This window comes from Stegodyphus dumicola, chromosome 9 (genome assembly GCF_044657685.1).
Source record: "Stegodyphus dumicola isolate Sdum_Otavi_A_Nest chromosome 9, ASM4465768v1".
NCBI lineage: Eukaryota > Metazoa > Arthropoda > Arachnida > Araneae > Eresidae > Stegodyphus > Stegodyphus dumicola.
The window spans coordinates 27,660,948-27,676,984 of record NC_140776.1 but is presented as its reverse complement, the minus strand read 5'-3'; the positions used below and the strand labels follow the sequence as shown (position 1 = coordinate 27,676,984).

At 31.8% G+C, this 16,037-nt stretch overlaps 1 protein-coding gene across 2 annotated transcripts in view; it reads left to right on the top strand.

The window, feature by feature from the left end:
* Nucleotides 1–16,037, top strand: part of LOC118185983 (nuclear RNA export factor 1-like) — an 82,444-nt gene that overhangs the window by 31,289 nt on the left and 35,118 nt on the right. For both annotated transcript variants that reach the window (XM_035355962.2, XM_035355963.2), the window contains exons 8-12: nucleotides 8,145–8,216; nucleotides 8,419–8,488; nucleotides 11,322–11,410; nucleotides 11,582–11,689; nucleotides 13,725–13,834. In XM_035355962.2, the coding sequence (XP_035211853.1) occupies nucleotides 8,145–8,216; nucleotides 8,419–8,488; nucleotides 11,322–11,410; nucleotides 11,582–11,689; nucleotides 13,725–13,834 (449 nt within the window). The remainder of the gene's footprint in view (nucleotides 1–8,144; nucleotides 8,217–8,418; nucleotides 8,489–11,321; nucleotides 11,411–11,581; nucleotides 11,690–13,724; nucleotides 13,835–16,037) is intronic.

The following is a 16,037-nucleotide window of genomic DNA, read 5'->3' as shown; positions in this document are numbered from 1 at the left end:
TGAAATAATGAAGTAATTAATGTAACCAAGTGAACTTAAATGCATGATTAATATGTTCACTGCCAAAGCTGATACGGTGCATTTCTTCATGCGCACCAAGATCCTGTCTGCACTTTTATGCTTTTAAATTATTTTTATTATTTAAATATAGGTATAATAGATCAATTTCAGCAGTAAACAAGTTTACTCGTAGTTCAGCATAGACAACTTTCAACATATTAAAAAAAATCTTGTTATTTGTTGTGAGCTTCAAAATATTCTATGAATAGATGTGTTTTAATCCATTTCAATTTACCAGAATGTATTATTTTGCCTTTTCCTGTATGCCAAGCGCCTAAACATTGCATGCATTTTCATACTTGGTTATTTAGCTAAGTTGATAAACTTTGTATATTCTTGTAGTTTGCCAACTATGAGTATTCTCATGGATAGCAGCAAACATATTAAACTGTTTGAATGCAGGTAAATTCTTATTAATAGTTATTAATTATAGTTTGAGCTAATTCTCATTTGTGTGTTTTTTTAACTGTCCTCAGTTTGAAACCATGGATATTACCTGGTAAATCTGGAATTGACTGTATAATTATATTTCTTGGTAAGCTCACTCCATTTGTCATTATCACATGTAGGATGATTGCAGTGTACAAGGCAACTGTCTTTTTTAAAGAGTTTCAACACTTCCCAGAACTATTTTCCACTTAGGAAACCATTGTTATCCTTTCGTTAAAAATTGTTAATTGCTGCTTTTTCCAGGCTTATTGTTCCTTTCATATAAGCATGCCATTTGCAAGAAAAGAGTCAAGTGAGGGGAGGAGTGAAGAAGTGTGGTTTTAAAAGCAAGCTTAGAATCTCGACTTTGCAATTGGCTCAAAATGAGTTATGTTGAATTAATATGGATGTCTGCTTATAGCTTCTTTATGGTTACTTTAGAGGAGGAGAAAAATGATGGTATTTCTCTTTCTGTATTTGTTTGACATCTTTGGAAACAGTGCTCTGATATTTTGGATGAATTAAAATATATTGGTGTGAGTAATGATGTTTTGTCAGTTGTGAAATTTATAAGTGATGCATCTGAACTTTCTGTCCACGAGAATAAGGAAATATTAAAATTGGCTATTACTGCAACTACTTGTTACATATCTGCACATCACCAACATCCTTATAATTTCATACGTAAAGAGAGACAGATTGATGAAAGTATATAAATCTTATTTTCAAGTTTAGCCCAAGAGAAAATTTTTATTTATTTATTTATTTATTTTGGGGTATTCTCTGCTGGGAAATTCCAACACCAAGAGGAATAGAATGTAACCAAAGTACTTTTCTAAGTAGCATATTTGTTTGATTATGTTTCAAGGTCACAGGTTAAAGTATGGGCAAGAAGAGCCAATTCATCTATGAAATACTTATACATTAATAATCTCTGTACTCACCACAATGTTGAAGGCAAATGTGCATGTGTTGTACTGGTGCCTTTTTTGTGCTATGTACTTTCCTGTTGTCTAAGCCAAATGGCAACTTTCTGGGCTAGTTGTGGATGCTGCTGGATTCGTCATCCTCTCATATCCCATACATACTTGTTGGCATAAAGCTCAAATGATCTTGCAGGTGAATGGAAGATGTCAATGATGCTGTAAAGCTCATTGGGTGATAGCAGCGGTATAAGGACGAGCATTATCCTATTGGAAAATGCCCACTGGAATATTGCTGAAGAATGCAACACAGCTAGTGCAATCATCAATCTGAAGTATAAATTTGTTGTCAAAATGTGTAGGATAATGATGAAAGTGCTCTTGCTGTCACAAGAAATTGTTCCCCTAACCATAACACCTGCTCTAGGTCCAGTGTGTTGGCACTGCTGGTAGATTTGTTCCAAACACTCACCTGAGTAGAATGGCTGCTACAGGATATCTGGCTTGGAGTTGTCCGTCAAGAAATCTGCAGTTAGCTATGTTACTCTGGTGTTTTAGCAAAAATTTTGAATGTCTGCTGCGGATGTAATCGATGTGCCACGGATAAATGCATCAGTCTCCCCTTTGAGTAGTGCTGTGTGTGTGGCTAGACCTGACTGTTTTGAGACAGTAATTTCTCCTGATCAGTGCTGCCAACACACATTGAGTGGATACATCCCTGCCAAGTCTTTCTGCAATATCGCAAAAAGAAAATCTATTTTCTCATAGCCATATTATATTATCATAGCTGGCCTCGGTCAGACTCGCTAAACTGTTAATCTCTTTCTTTGCCTCAAAATTTTTCTTGGCACAAACTTCGTTCACAATGCCCAACTCAGCAGGTAAAATACATGGAAGTTTTTAAAGCAAACGTGATTTGCATGTTTGTAGTGGTGAAGTTTGAGTAGATGCCATCTTTCAGATGTACAAACACACTTCTCAAATATTGTTTATTCCAGGGTTCGTACGATCCTTAAGAGTCCTTAAAAGTCCTTAGCTTTTTTGGAATCACTTTTTGGTCCTTAAAAGTCCTTAATTTTGGCCAAAATCGGCAGAAGGTCCTTAATTTTAATCATCTGAAATTTCTGTTTGTTTTTACGACTGCCATTTTGAGTGTGAATTAGCATTTTAAAGGAATATTTTTGGTGATTTACTGACATATATGGTTACCTTTTGAATGGGTTATAATTTGTTGTTGTTTCTAATATAAACAGTGGTATACTCGAGTTTCTAAGCAAGAAATGAAACATAAGTATTTCGAAATTCATTTTTCCTAATGAAGAGCTCTTAGACAACTTTTTGCTTTTGGGGATGTGAATTATTTTATTAAACAGTTCTAAATTTGGCAACTTATCAACATTTTGGCGATTTTAAGATCAATTTCTATAGAAAGATTTTAATTCTGAGATCTGGGAATTTTTTGACGATTTTTTTAAGACATTGTAACATTGATAAATTTCATTAAAATAATAATAATGTATTGAAATTATATTTAAAAAATTACATTTAAATTAAACATTTTTATTTCTCTCTGTCATATTATAAAGTTCTATTTTAGCATCTTATTATGCAATATTTTAAATCTAAAAAATAAACAATGTATAATGCTTTAAAGTACAGTTTACCAAACAGCAAAAGCAAAATTAGCCGTGTAATTAATTAAAAATGTCTTCTTCCTAATTTTTTCGTAGAGTTTTTCCCATGTAATTTTCTCAGAATTATGCATCGGTTTTCTCTATAAAATTAATTTCACACTCCCCCCTTTTTTTTTTTCAAAATATTTCTGGCTTTTTGCTGTTACAGAATTGGTAGGGATAATTTTTCTTTGGGACTTCAGACATTACAGCCTGGAAAGTTTAGGAGGATTTGTAGACCTACGATTCTAGAAGATTCGAGAAATATGTGACAAAATGAAAAATGTCTCCATGGTATTTTACAGAGAGTTTGCAATAAATTTCTTACTTTATGGAGAACGTCTGGAAGAACAATGAAAACATAATATTTGAATGTTTTACCTTTGATACTAAAATGTTTATCTTAACATGTTTATCTTCCCTTTATTTTCTGTACTTTTCATTAGGCACAAGCATAGAAAATGTCAAAAAATGCTTCTAATCTTATCACATGGGCTGGCGTGGAATAAAATGAATAAAAAAAACTGAAAACTTACAATTTAAAAGATTCATCTAATATGTTTTAATACATCATAGTGCTAGAGCTAGGGATTTTCCTACCTGATGCAATCTCCGTGGATCCTAAATTCTGCTGCCTAGTGCCTTTCAAAATCTTGCTTCCAATGCCTGCTCTAAATTCTAAACATTTTGCCATTTCTAGATTTTGTTGCTTGGTGTGTCACTAAATTCTAAAAATTCTGCCATACCAGCTCTGTAACTGACCCTTACTATATATATTTCATATTTCTTCTGAATGTTCATATTACTAAAGAAATAAAATTAGCAGCTTTTTCTATACATTCTAAATGCATTTTTTTTTAGAATAACAGAAATCCTTATTTAAATCCGAAAATTCTAAAATGGGAAGGAATCATGTTGAAGAAAGAAACTGAATCAATAAAGAAAATTATTCTTCAAAGATATTTACAGTTATTATTATGTAAATTACGCTGTTGTTTATGATTTCAGCCTTTGCTATAATTTCCATTTCTTTTTCCTCATATGATAGAGTTATTGAGCCAACTTAAATTAAAATTGTATAGGCTTTGACCACTAAGTCTATATGCATCATGATTATCTCTTTCTATACACAATAAATGACCGCTAATCCACATTTTTAGTTTGAATTTGACTGTTCTTGTTTAATTATATCACCATGAGGAGTAATTGATTTTGTTAGCATCAGAACATGCCCTTTATGTTCTAGTTCTTTTTAAATAAAAAAAGAGGCTTTTTTAAACCTTTGTCCAACATTGTAGTAACTTTCAGACATAATTTGCTTCACATCTGTCAAGGCGTTTTGGACTATACAGTCAAAAGTCTTTAATCCGGACTCGTCGGGACTTCGGCGATTCCGGATTATCGGTTTTTCCGGATTATAGATAATAAATTTAAATTGGTAAGATGGCATGCAGAAATTATAAAATAAAAAAAAAATATGAAACCGTAATTTATGAAATAACGAGCAATTATGATCTAAAAGGTATGAAAATTTACAAAAAAAAAAAAAAAAAAAAAAAAAAAAAAAAAAAAAAAAAAAAAAAAAGCTTAATATTTATTTGTTTATTTTATTAAACATTTCTTTCACGTAAAGCATACATTACGCATAGTCGAAATTAGAAAATTGCAACCAGAAAACTATTTGATGTGTATTCGTGATATTTATGATGACGAAGAATTTGATTTAAATCATATCAAAGACTGAGTACATCGAGATGAAATATTACATTTAGTAAGGAATTATAAGCGGAATAAAATAAAAGCGTCTGCGCTGAAGATGAGGATAGTGCTGACAGATGAACTTCCAGTTCATTGCGCCGCGCGACGCCCCCCCCCCCCCCCCCGTATAGCAGCGTGAAATTGATTAACAGATATCGGAATGGTTAGAGAAACAAAGGATATGCTTTTATCCACTTTTTGTTTGATGGACATCGAAACATGCTTTCGCTTTGTAGATCCTTTCGCTGCTCCAGAATCGGAAATTCTTTTTGACATAATCGAAAGTTCAAGCTTACTTTTATAAAACTGCTCTAACAGTCTGCAAAAAATAATAAGCTGGATCCAATTCGAAGATTAAGGAACAACGCAATCTGCAACATTAACTGAAATAGATAATTAGATAATTTAAGCCTAGCTTGCGTTTACGCATGCGCAGAAAGTTTGTAGCTTTGAGGTCTGGATTATAGATCATTACAGATTATAGACATCCGGATTAAAGACTTTTGACTGTATAACTTTTACCAGATCAAGTAAACCACTCATAAGTACATTGTGGAGAGGTTAGCAAGTTAGGAGATAAAGCAAGCAAAAACTAGTGAAAACACTAGGTTTGCATATTGAGACAAATTTCTGATTGTTAGAAAAGATGCTTAAATAGAAGTAAATCGAAACAAATTAGCCAAAATGTCTGCGAAGGCTTCAAATTAAAAAGACGCATAAATATTTTGAGTGTTCTTGTTACAAAACGTAAGTGTTTTGTAGCATTTAATGTGCAGTTATCCTAATATCATTTAAGAATCCATGTTATAAATTACATGCATTTTAAACTGTGAAATTTTATTCGATTGTGATTTTAAAGGGCTTTTTTAATAAATAGTGTTAAAAAATAAATAAAATTTAATAGTGGCCGTGTAAATCCATAATGACTAAGGTTATCTAACCACCTAATTTCATTATTTATAACTAACTGCTTATCCTTAAAAATTATCTCTGCATATTAAAGTGAGTTATTGAATTTCATTAATCCTTACTGTGATTACAAGATAAAAATGCAACACAAAAATGTAAAAATTCATGTAACACTTTTTCTTTGCATATAGTGAGACTTAAAATAATACAAAACAACTTATCTCCTCTGATGCTTTAGTGGCTTATTGGAACCTTAAATTATATTAACTGGGTTACAACCCCTGGAATTTTACACGAAGCTACTACACTATAACTGTGTCAGACAGAGCAAAACTAACTTTCAAAACTTGCCAACCGTGCCTACATAAGGCCTTTCAGGTTTCTTCCAATCAGCCACTCTTCTCTGTAGGCAAGCAGCTGCGGTGACAACATCTAGTCTTTTGTTATGAATCATGTTATGATCTTACTTTTTATTTTAACCTATGCCGCTTGACATAAAATCTACCTGCCATTTACTAAACCTCTAGATTGAACAACTATGTGACAAAATGAGACATTAAAAAAAAAAAAAAAAAAAAAAAAAAAAAAAAATCAACATAAAGCTAACTGTTAGTAAAACATAAATAAAATGTCACTTTTCTTCTTTCAAATATTTCCAACTATTTTGAGTATAAAATATTTAATGCTACTTTATAAATTTCATGAAGTTTTATTCTCAAACTTATCAATAATTATGTTAATTAATTCATGTTTAATAATAATGCATCCTACTTACGGATCTATTTTATTTTTAGTATGGTATTACCAGTGCAGGATTTTAGTTATAAGCTATACTACAAACTATAGCTTAGGGCACCACTTTCTTGGGGGCCCCAAAAAATTAAAATATAGTATAACAGGCTCATAAATGGCCCCATATCTCAAATAGCTTATTGCCTTAACAAGTCTAAACACAGCTATGGGTATTACAAAAGTGAAGTTCAGGCATAGATAATAATTTTAATAGAATTTATTCAGTTCCCATTTGCTCGTAGGTCCTTAATTTTTTTCATTAATGGTCCTTAAAAGTCCTTAAAAGTACTTAATTTCCATGTGCAGAAATGTGTACGAACCCTGAGGACAACTCCTTCTTGGTGTTAGAATTTCATTTTCTATCAGTGTATGTATGTCCTGATATTCAAGTATAATAATTCCTGAATAAAATTTGTGTGTCCCCCTGAAGAATTTTCACAGAAGAATTTCAAAATGATTTATATAGTCTAGCATGACATTTCTTGTATGAAACTTAAATTTTTTTCCTAATTCCATTTTTGATGCCGTTTATTGCAGTATCATTGAATTTTAATACACTTTGACCAGTGATACATGGTTCTTGTTTGAAAGTGTAATTTTTATAGATTTCAAAGTTCTAGGTGACAACAATACATTTAATTCATGAGTAATATTTCTCTGAATTTTTTTGATAAATGAGTTTCTGTCTGAGATTTTTGTTTTGTCTCTTTATATTCTTAAACAAAATGACTATTCAGAATTGTAGCTCATGTAAGAAATAACTTGTTGGTCCACCTTAAAGTTTTTTGTTGATTATGTTAGCCATTTGGTCTTTGAAATATATGGGACTGATTGTGCATATTAATTAGCATAAATGCGTGTCATTTATATCTCCAGCTTGTTGCTATCATACCATATGAAAATTGTTCTAAGTATCCTCCTGTTTTCATTTATGGAGAAGATAGATGTTTTGGATAATATTTTTGATTAGATTACTGTGTTTTTGAATTTGATAAAATTCAAGAAACAGTTGGCCCACCAGCAGCCAAGCTGAACTTTGATAGTTTGACCTGAGTTCACTTCTGTTGCCGTAATTTTTCCTAAAATAGTATTTTGATTATTTCATCAGCTGAATAGAGCACAAGTCTGTAAAACTAAGAATTCACAGGGCAGCACTGTTTCAGTTGTAATGGGAAAATAAGCAAGTTATTTAAATTAATAAGATGACCTAAGCAAAACTTGTTTCAAAGGAAACTTGCTGAATTTATATCAAAGCATTCTTTGTGTTAAGGAATTGAATGTTTTTTTTATTTTTTAATTTAATTTAATATTTTTTTGAAACTCTCTGAACTAAAATGCCTGATTAAAAAATTGCTTGTGATAAGTTATTAAAAAATTATTCTTCTTTTAAGCTTTAAAATTTTTTATTCTGTTATTCTGATCAGCAAATAACAATGGTGTGTATTAGAAAATTCGTTAAACTCCATGTTGTCAGTTTCTTAGCATGAGATAAAACAATGGCATAAAGCTTTAATGCTGTATCTGGATATTTTTTAGATATTTAAAAAGTTAGAAGTAAATTATCATGAAGTATGCTCTGTAATACTCTTAATATTTGCAGATGCATGTGTTGATTTCTCGATGTGCAGCACCTACTATTTCTATAGACCAAGAAACATCAGAAGCAATCAAGGTAAACATTTACAATTCACTAATTATATTTAGGGAAGGAAATATAAGCTAGGTCTGGGATTAATATGTCAGTCTTTGAAAAAATTTTAATTTATTTTTTACTTTTGCATGGTATTACTGAGCATATATATATTATTGCACTGTGTTTAATTTCATTTAAAATATTTTACTAATGTTAAGTGCATTTTTCTCCCAAAATTTAGACTTGCATGAGTTCTCGATATGACACCATGACTCACACTTTAGATTTGTCCAAGTTTCATGTTGATACGAGTGAGTAAATTTTTATGTTAAACAAATTGTTACAGTGTATATGAATGTAAGTCATTATTTTTTTTTAATATACATGCATGTGCATGTATGAAAAATTTAACTTGTTTTAAATTATCTTGGGAACTGTTTAAGACTGGCAGTTATTTTATTTATTATATTGTCATGAAGTTTTATCTGTAATTTGGTGATTAGTTCTTGAAGAATAATGCCTGTATCCAATGGAATTTGTTTGGAAAACTGAACAGTGCTGATGGAATTTTGTGTATAATGAGATGTCAAAAATAATGTTAGCTATTTTAAAAATCCTTATAGCAGTCTGAGAATGGGAACAATTTTCGTGTTATTAATCGAACAAGGCCTAAATGTAAAACCAGTTTGAATGATGACACATTTTAAGCACGATAGGGCATTCCTCATTCTGCGAGACTGAAACGCACGACGAGTTCCTTCGTCCCTTAAAACCAGGCACAGAGGTTCAACCTCTGCCCTCGCACCTTAGAAAGAAGGACGTATCACTTATAGCGACACTGGTTGTCAATTTGCTACCTGCCAGTCGCTTGGGCTGCCCGTTGCAGTGGGACATTACCCAGCAAACTCCTGGGCTACTAAAGCCACACTGCTCTAGGACTTGCCAGACCACCGAGCTGGCCAATGAGTGACCTTTCCGGGGCTTCCAGAACCATTAGGTTCATAATCATACCCCCATGGCCGAGACTGCTTGGGTACAGATCCTAGCCAGTAGCTTCGCTGAGCTATGTCGACCCCGGGGGGGGCATTGAAAAAACTTTTGTTGGTGAAAGCAGGTTGCTATGGCAATTACCGTGAATAAAATTATGCTGCTTCTTTTTCAAAGGGTATAAAATCTGTCACATATGTTAACAATGAAATAAAACTAATTAGATATAATTATATATTAAATATTCAAATATTAATTAGATATTATTGAAAATAGTTTATTATTTTAAAATGCCATAAACTTTCAAAATTACAAAGAGAATTATAAATCATTCTACAATACAGTCCTTCAAATTTATTGGCATATTTTATGATTGGAACACTTTCAAAATAAAGTGGTAGTTATAGGCACTATGAGCAGTTTTAACCTCCCTCCTCAGAAAAGTCACTCTACAGAAATTTGAAGTCTTCAGTTAGTCTTTTATCTTTTCTTAACAAATAATTCTTAGAATACTATAGAATGTTTTCCTGATTCCTAAGTTGTTCGTTAAAAGTCATGTCTTTACAATGCAACATCAGTGTTAAGTTAGAATATAGTGCAACATATTGGATATAGTGAAAAAACGCCCACTTGGCCATCTGGATCCAGCATGCCAGAGCATGTATTAGATCTGAATGTAGTTAATTACTGTCAATAAATTAGTTAGTTCTTTTGCTATACAGTCCACTCATTAGTTTAGAAACAGTACAATCAGCATGGTGCTTTAAAAAAAGGGGAATGCCTTCATACCTCTTTTTCTTTTCGATCCAAAATACACTGCTGGCCATTAAAATTGCAACACCAGGAAAGAAGAATCTGAAGAATGTCAAAATCATATGAAAGGAAGAAGAGATTAGGATATGCAAATGATTAGTATTTCAGTGCATTTAGACGACGCAGGAGGGAGAAACGACGTCTGAAGCACTGCGTAAAAGAAAAGTTGTGTAGTCGATTTCTCATTCAGAAAGCGCTTTGTGAGGTCGCAGTTTTCTCAGAATACCATGCTATGCCTCATATAAGAAGAAGAAATGCTTACCAGCAAGTGTTGGAATTCGATAGAGACAGGTTTGTCGCCTATTGAGAGTTTGGATTATTGTTCCATGATATCACCCATCACACTGGTCGACATCTAACCACTGTCATGCGAATATGGGATCAATGGATTGCTGAGGGTCATATTGAACGGCATAAAGGGCCTCGATGGCAACCATTACTTGGGCTTCCCTTGACAATGTAGCACAGAGAGAGACAGCAACTCTGGTGCGCCGAATGACAAAGCTGAATACAACAGTGACACAACTTCGTCTTTTCATACGGGTCGCGGTTCTACGTACATTATTCTGCTGGCCTTATACGTGTCTAGAGGTTCCGAGGAGACTGCATGTCACCTGCTTCCATTTGATATTGACATAGGGGCCCTGCACCTGGTGTGATCGTTTGGGCAGCCATTAGATACACGACACGTACATCTCTTGTTTGGATCGACGGTAATTTGAATGCAGATCGGTATATTTCTGACATCTTGCATCCAGTAGTTGTGCCCTATCTTTGAGACCTGCTTAAAACCATCTTCCAACAAGATAATGCGAGACCACGTGTTGCACTTCGTGTTCTCACCTTCCTCAAATACACAGGATATTCGACTGCTGCTTTGGCCTGCATGATCTCCAGATCTGTCGCCCATTGAAAACATCTGTTCATGGGTTGGTGAGAGACTGGCCCGCTAACCCTTTCCAGCTACTGTGTTTGATGAAGTGTGGTATACATTTGAAGCAGCATGGATTGAGTTGCCTGTTTCTGTCTTCGAAGTCCAGTTCGACTCCATGCCTAATCGGGTAAGGGCCGTTTTAGCTGCCAGTGGTGGTAGCTGTTTCTACTGATTTTTCACCCCTGCAAACCCCAAAACTGCTTACAAATTTAATCATTTTGTCTTCATGCCATACTGTTTGTGCACAATATTTTTTGTATGTGCTTTCCTTCATGGTGTTGCAATTTTAATGGCCAGTGTAAGTTTATCAGCATTTCACAATTTTTTTCTGATTTTATCTTTGTTTATAAGATGCTTTCATTTAGAGGCATTTTTGAAAGAAATAATTTATTATGTTTATTTGTTTTTAGGTCTAAAGAACCTTGGTCTTTACATTCCTTTACACAAAACTGTTTTTTTTAATGCTGTGATGAAAATAGTCAAAGAACACATACCTCAGGTATATAGGTTTAGTTCATTATCATTTTATGCTTATAAAGTAGCTCATTTAAAGTTGAATAATTACATCACTTGTATTTAATATGTAATTTTAATGATGTATTTCCATACTTTTAAAAATTATAATGCATATAGATTTATATATTCTGTTGTATGTGTTTATTAATTTCAGCTCGAAACATTGAATCTTGCTGACAATAAGCTATATTCTTTACAACCTATGAATATTCTTGTTCCTGTGTGCAAACAGTTGAAGACTCTGAGTCTCCGAAATAATAAGGTATGAACAAGAATGTATTTCTACATTTTTTGCTTTGTATGCAATGCTCTCAAAATTCTGTCAGTATTTGCAGAATTATCCTAAGTAATTTGTGTAAATTTCCTATTTCCATTGTTTTTAGGCGCTAACATTATGCTTCTGTCGAAACTATGTATTATTGTGAATGAAAGTAATTTTCTAATTCTTGAACCATAATGAAGTTATTTAATAGAGACTTGTGCTTTAACTTCTGTTGTCGTATACATCGTTTTAGAAAGTTGATACTTGCATATATTTTATAACAAAAAGTTGAAATGCATGTTTTCTCAAGTAACATATTTTTAATACTGTTTTAGTAGTATTTTATTAATAGCCACCTTATAATAATAAAAAAAATGCCACCTTATGAAAATCTCCAATAAAATGGTTAATTTTTTATTTAAAGACTGATTTAGAGTATTGAAAGTCAATTGGGTCAACTTGTTTTTTCTTATGCACCAACTGCTATAATTTGAATGTGTTAGTAATTACATCTGAGGCAAATTTTTTAATAATAGTCATTAAATTGATATCAAAAGCTTACGTAAGCTGTGACTTCTGATCTATTTGTTAATATAATATTATATAAAATAACTTCAAAATATTAATTTAAATTTTTTGTATAATCATAAAATTTTTTATGAGTATACTGTTTAATTTGCAAGCTATATTTACTCATCAAAATTGATATCTCATTGCCTGTAAATTCTTCATGTTTTTGTCAAAAAACAAAGGCTGTGAATTCAACTTGAGCATGGATCTCAATTTTTGCATGAAATTGTAATTTTAAACAAAACTCGAAGTGAGGTGGACTGCAGTATTTTATTATTTTACTATTTATTCTTAACTTAATTTATTAGTTTATCCCTGTACATTCTGTTTAAACATTTATTATTTATTTATTTTACCTCTTCTAGCAACTTTTTATAAAGCTTTTGTACTTTTAATTATATAAATTAAGTCCTGACTGAAATGAAAGCTAAATTCACACTTAGGGTCGAATGGAAGATAATTATTTTTCTGCAAATAAAAAATAAGAGCCTGAAAGTACCTCAGAATTTTGAAATTTATCTTACCTGAGATTGTATAGATTTTCTTTTCAAAAACTGTGCTGAGAAATGCACTGTCATGAAAATATCACAAAGTTTTGAATTATTTTCTTACTTGAGATTGTCCAAATTTTCTTTTCAAAAACTGTGCTGAGTACAAACCACAATTAGCTGTAAATGATACTTCTAATAGCACTTGAATTGCTCTGTGCAAACTTCTTTTAATTTATTCAAACATGATATTTAAGAGTAATTATGTAGTTTTTAGTTTTTGTTGAATAAATACTTCATACTTGATTAAATAAAAAGTTTCGTAAAACAAAGTGAAAATGTAGTATTGCAACATAATTTTTAGAGGGGGAGAGCAAATATGTATGTACACTTTTTTTCTTTGCTGTTTATTAGATTTTTCGCAAGGTTTTCAACTTAACTGCTTTGCCCTTCAGTACAAAAATTTTAGTTGTAAAAATTCTGTTTCAGAGCTGAGAATTGCAATCAAATTCTATCCTTCTTTTAATTTTTTGTTAATATAAATTAGAGTGGTCTTTTGTAATCTGAGTTCATGGTAATCCAGATATTTAATTGTCAAACACGTACAAGTTATAGATTGTTCTCATTTCCTAACAGCTGGATAAATGTGAAAATTAGAGCAGAAAATTTATTTTATTGTGTTGGTGTGGATAGTGTTGCAGTTAAATATAATCATGTGGAATAAGAAATATGGCTGCATGGTATGGTAGTGTACAGTTGTATTGTTCGGATTACTGCTGTTCTTTTGAGTTTTAAGTAATTTTGGCAAAATTAGATAATTCTCTCTGTAAGGGAAAGATGTAAAAATAATAATTTTTGATTTTTTTTTCAGAAAGAGCATAGAAAATTTAGGGTTTTTACTTTACTGTTAAAGTTTTAAAATTCAATTGTTTAGAATTACTACTGTAATGCTTTTATTTTTTTTTTTTTTTTTTTAGATCCGATCTGTTGCAGAATTAAACCATTTGAAAGGAATGGATATCTTAGATTTAGTATTGGATGGTAACACCTTACGTGATGAATTTAAAGATCTAAGTACATATATCAGGTAACCTACAGTGTCCTGTATTGTTCCAACATAATATGTGTATTTTAATAAGGAAATGCTGATTTTATATATGTTTTTATTTTATCAGCCAAGTATAAAAAAATTCTGTCACTGAATTAAAATTCTTTATGAAGGTTCTTAGATTTCCCTCAGATTTATAACGAGGAAAATTTAAAAAAGGAATAAGCTTTTTGGAAGTTATTTATTCAGTTGCTGGTTTAACATTTGGTGAATTTCTAATCTCAGTATATATATGCCTGTGAAAACTATCATTAATAGCTTGAAATTTACTTTGGATTGATTCCAAGTAAATTTTAAAAAATTTTATTGTTTTTTAAAAAATTAAAATTTATTAGATTTTTTAGTGTGACCATTGTTTCATTAAATGTGCTATAATCTTTTTATTAAATTTGTTACTTTGTATGAACTTGATAGTTTATATATCTATCAGTTCTTCAAAGGTTTTTCCATTCTTTTTAAAGAATTTTCAGTGCTGTTAAATAGGAAAAAATTCTGAATAATTCCTAAAGATCACCTTTTATTTAAAGAAATAGCCCCATTTTGAAGAATAATGTTATAAATTTCATTCCTACAGTTAACTTAAAATATAATTAAAAAAATATACAAAAATTATGAAATACATTTTTTTTGTGCTTGATATGCATCCTAACAGAGCGGAATTACAAAATTATTGCTATGTTAACTACAGTGAAACCTCAGTTCACGAATTTAATATGTTCTTCAAGGCTATTCATCAAATGAAATGTATGTTAATAAACTAAAAGTGTTTTCCCCAAAACTAAAGCAGCTTCAGAGATTTAAAGTAAAATGGTTTAAATCATTCCTGTACAGAGAAATGATGGTTTTTCTTAAACTTTACAATTATACTTTACATACAAATTCATAACTCCAGAACCAATGGGCCCACCAGCGGTTGAGCAGTAACGTCGCTGAACACTGGTAGTTCGGTCCGAGGTTCGAATCCCATGAACGGGCTGGCTGCATGGATGTTTTCGTGGTTTTTCCCCATGTGTAACGTGTATACGAGCCAGTTTCCCTTAAAAAGTCCTCCACGAAGGCATCCCTCCCTTAAGGCAGATAGCCCTCGAGTGTTTTGCTGTAATCTAAAAAACCAGAACCAATGGAAATCATTAAATATAAAAAGGATAATGATTAATGTAATAAATATTAAACAGATGGAAATTTACTTTTACTGAATTTGTATGGTGAGAAAAGAGCATAAGTGGAAAATGATGAGCAAGAGGTTTTTGTACAGATGAGGCAATTTCTTTCCTGAAAACATCAGTTAACTCTCTTTAAAGGCACCTTCTTTTATCTTTGCTGTGTCCTTGAGCAATATTTATCTCTGTTTGAGACCCACTTAGCCTCTATTTCACTCAAAATTTGTTAAGTGTAACTTATTGTTGCTTACATTTTAAAATATCTTTGAAGTGAGACATGGCATTGCCATTGAAAATGCTTGTGCTGTAGCTTGCTACTGTTTTATCAGCGTGATGTCATTACATAAAACTTTTAGCTTGGTCTCTTTTGTATAAATTTCTCACATTTTGGAACTGGGGTAATTTTTCTTTCATTCCTTTCTGAAGACATTTCTTCCATGTAATCACCTTTTTTACAGCTTCTGTAGCTCTTCTTGATGAGCTCATTTTTATTATCCTCTGTTACCTTCTCTGCAACTTCGTTGTTCGCTTCCTAGCCCATGGTTTTACCTAAAAACATAATATTGCAGATAACAAAAGAAGTTCTTAGAGCACTCAAAGTCTCTGCATGCAATGCAGTTTGGACATTATTTCTTCCAGAGTGAATTCATAATCCTGTAAGTCATATGCTGTCAGGCTTTGTTAATGAGAGTTAAGCAGTGAAAAATATTATGTTTCCGTGAATTCCTGAATATTAATTATGGGGCATAAGTTATCTTAAAACACCTTTGTAAAACCATATATTATTGTTATAACTTGAAAAACTGTTTGTCATCCGAGGCATATTTTTTTAAATAATTTGTAAAGTGAGGCATTCGTGACATGAGGTTCCACTGTATAAATATTTCTAAAATTTACCGCCTTTTGCCTGCAACTACCATTTCTTTATGTATTTTCTTTTTCTAAAAAATTTGATTTATGTGTATTTGCATATGAAAACATTTTCCTGAAGGGGAAATTTAGAGTTCTTCATTTATATGTCA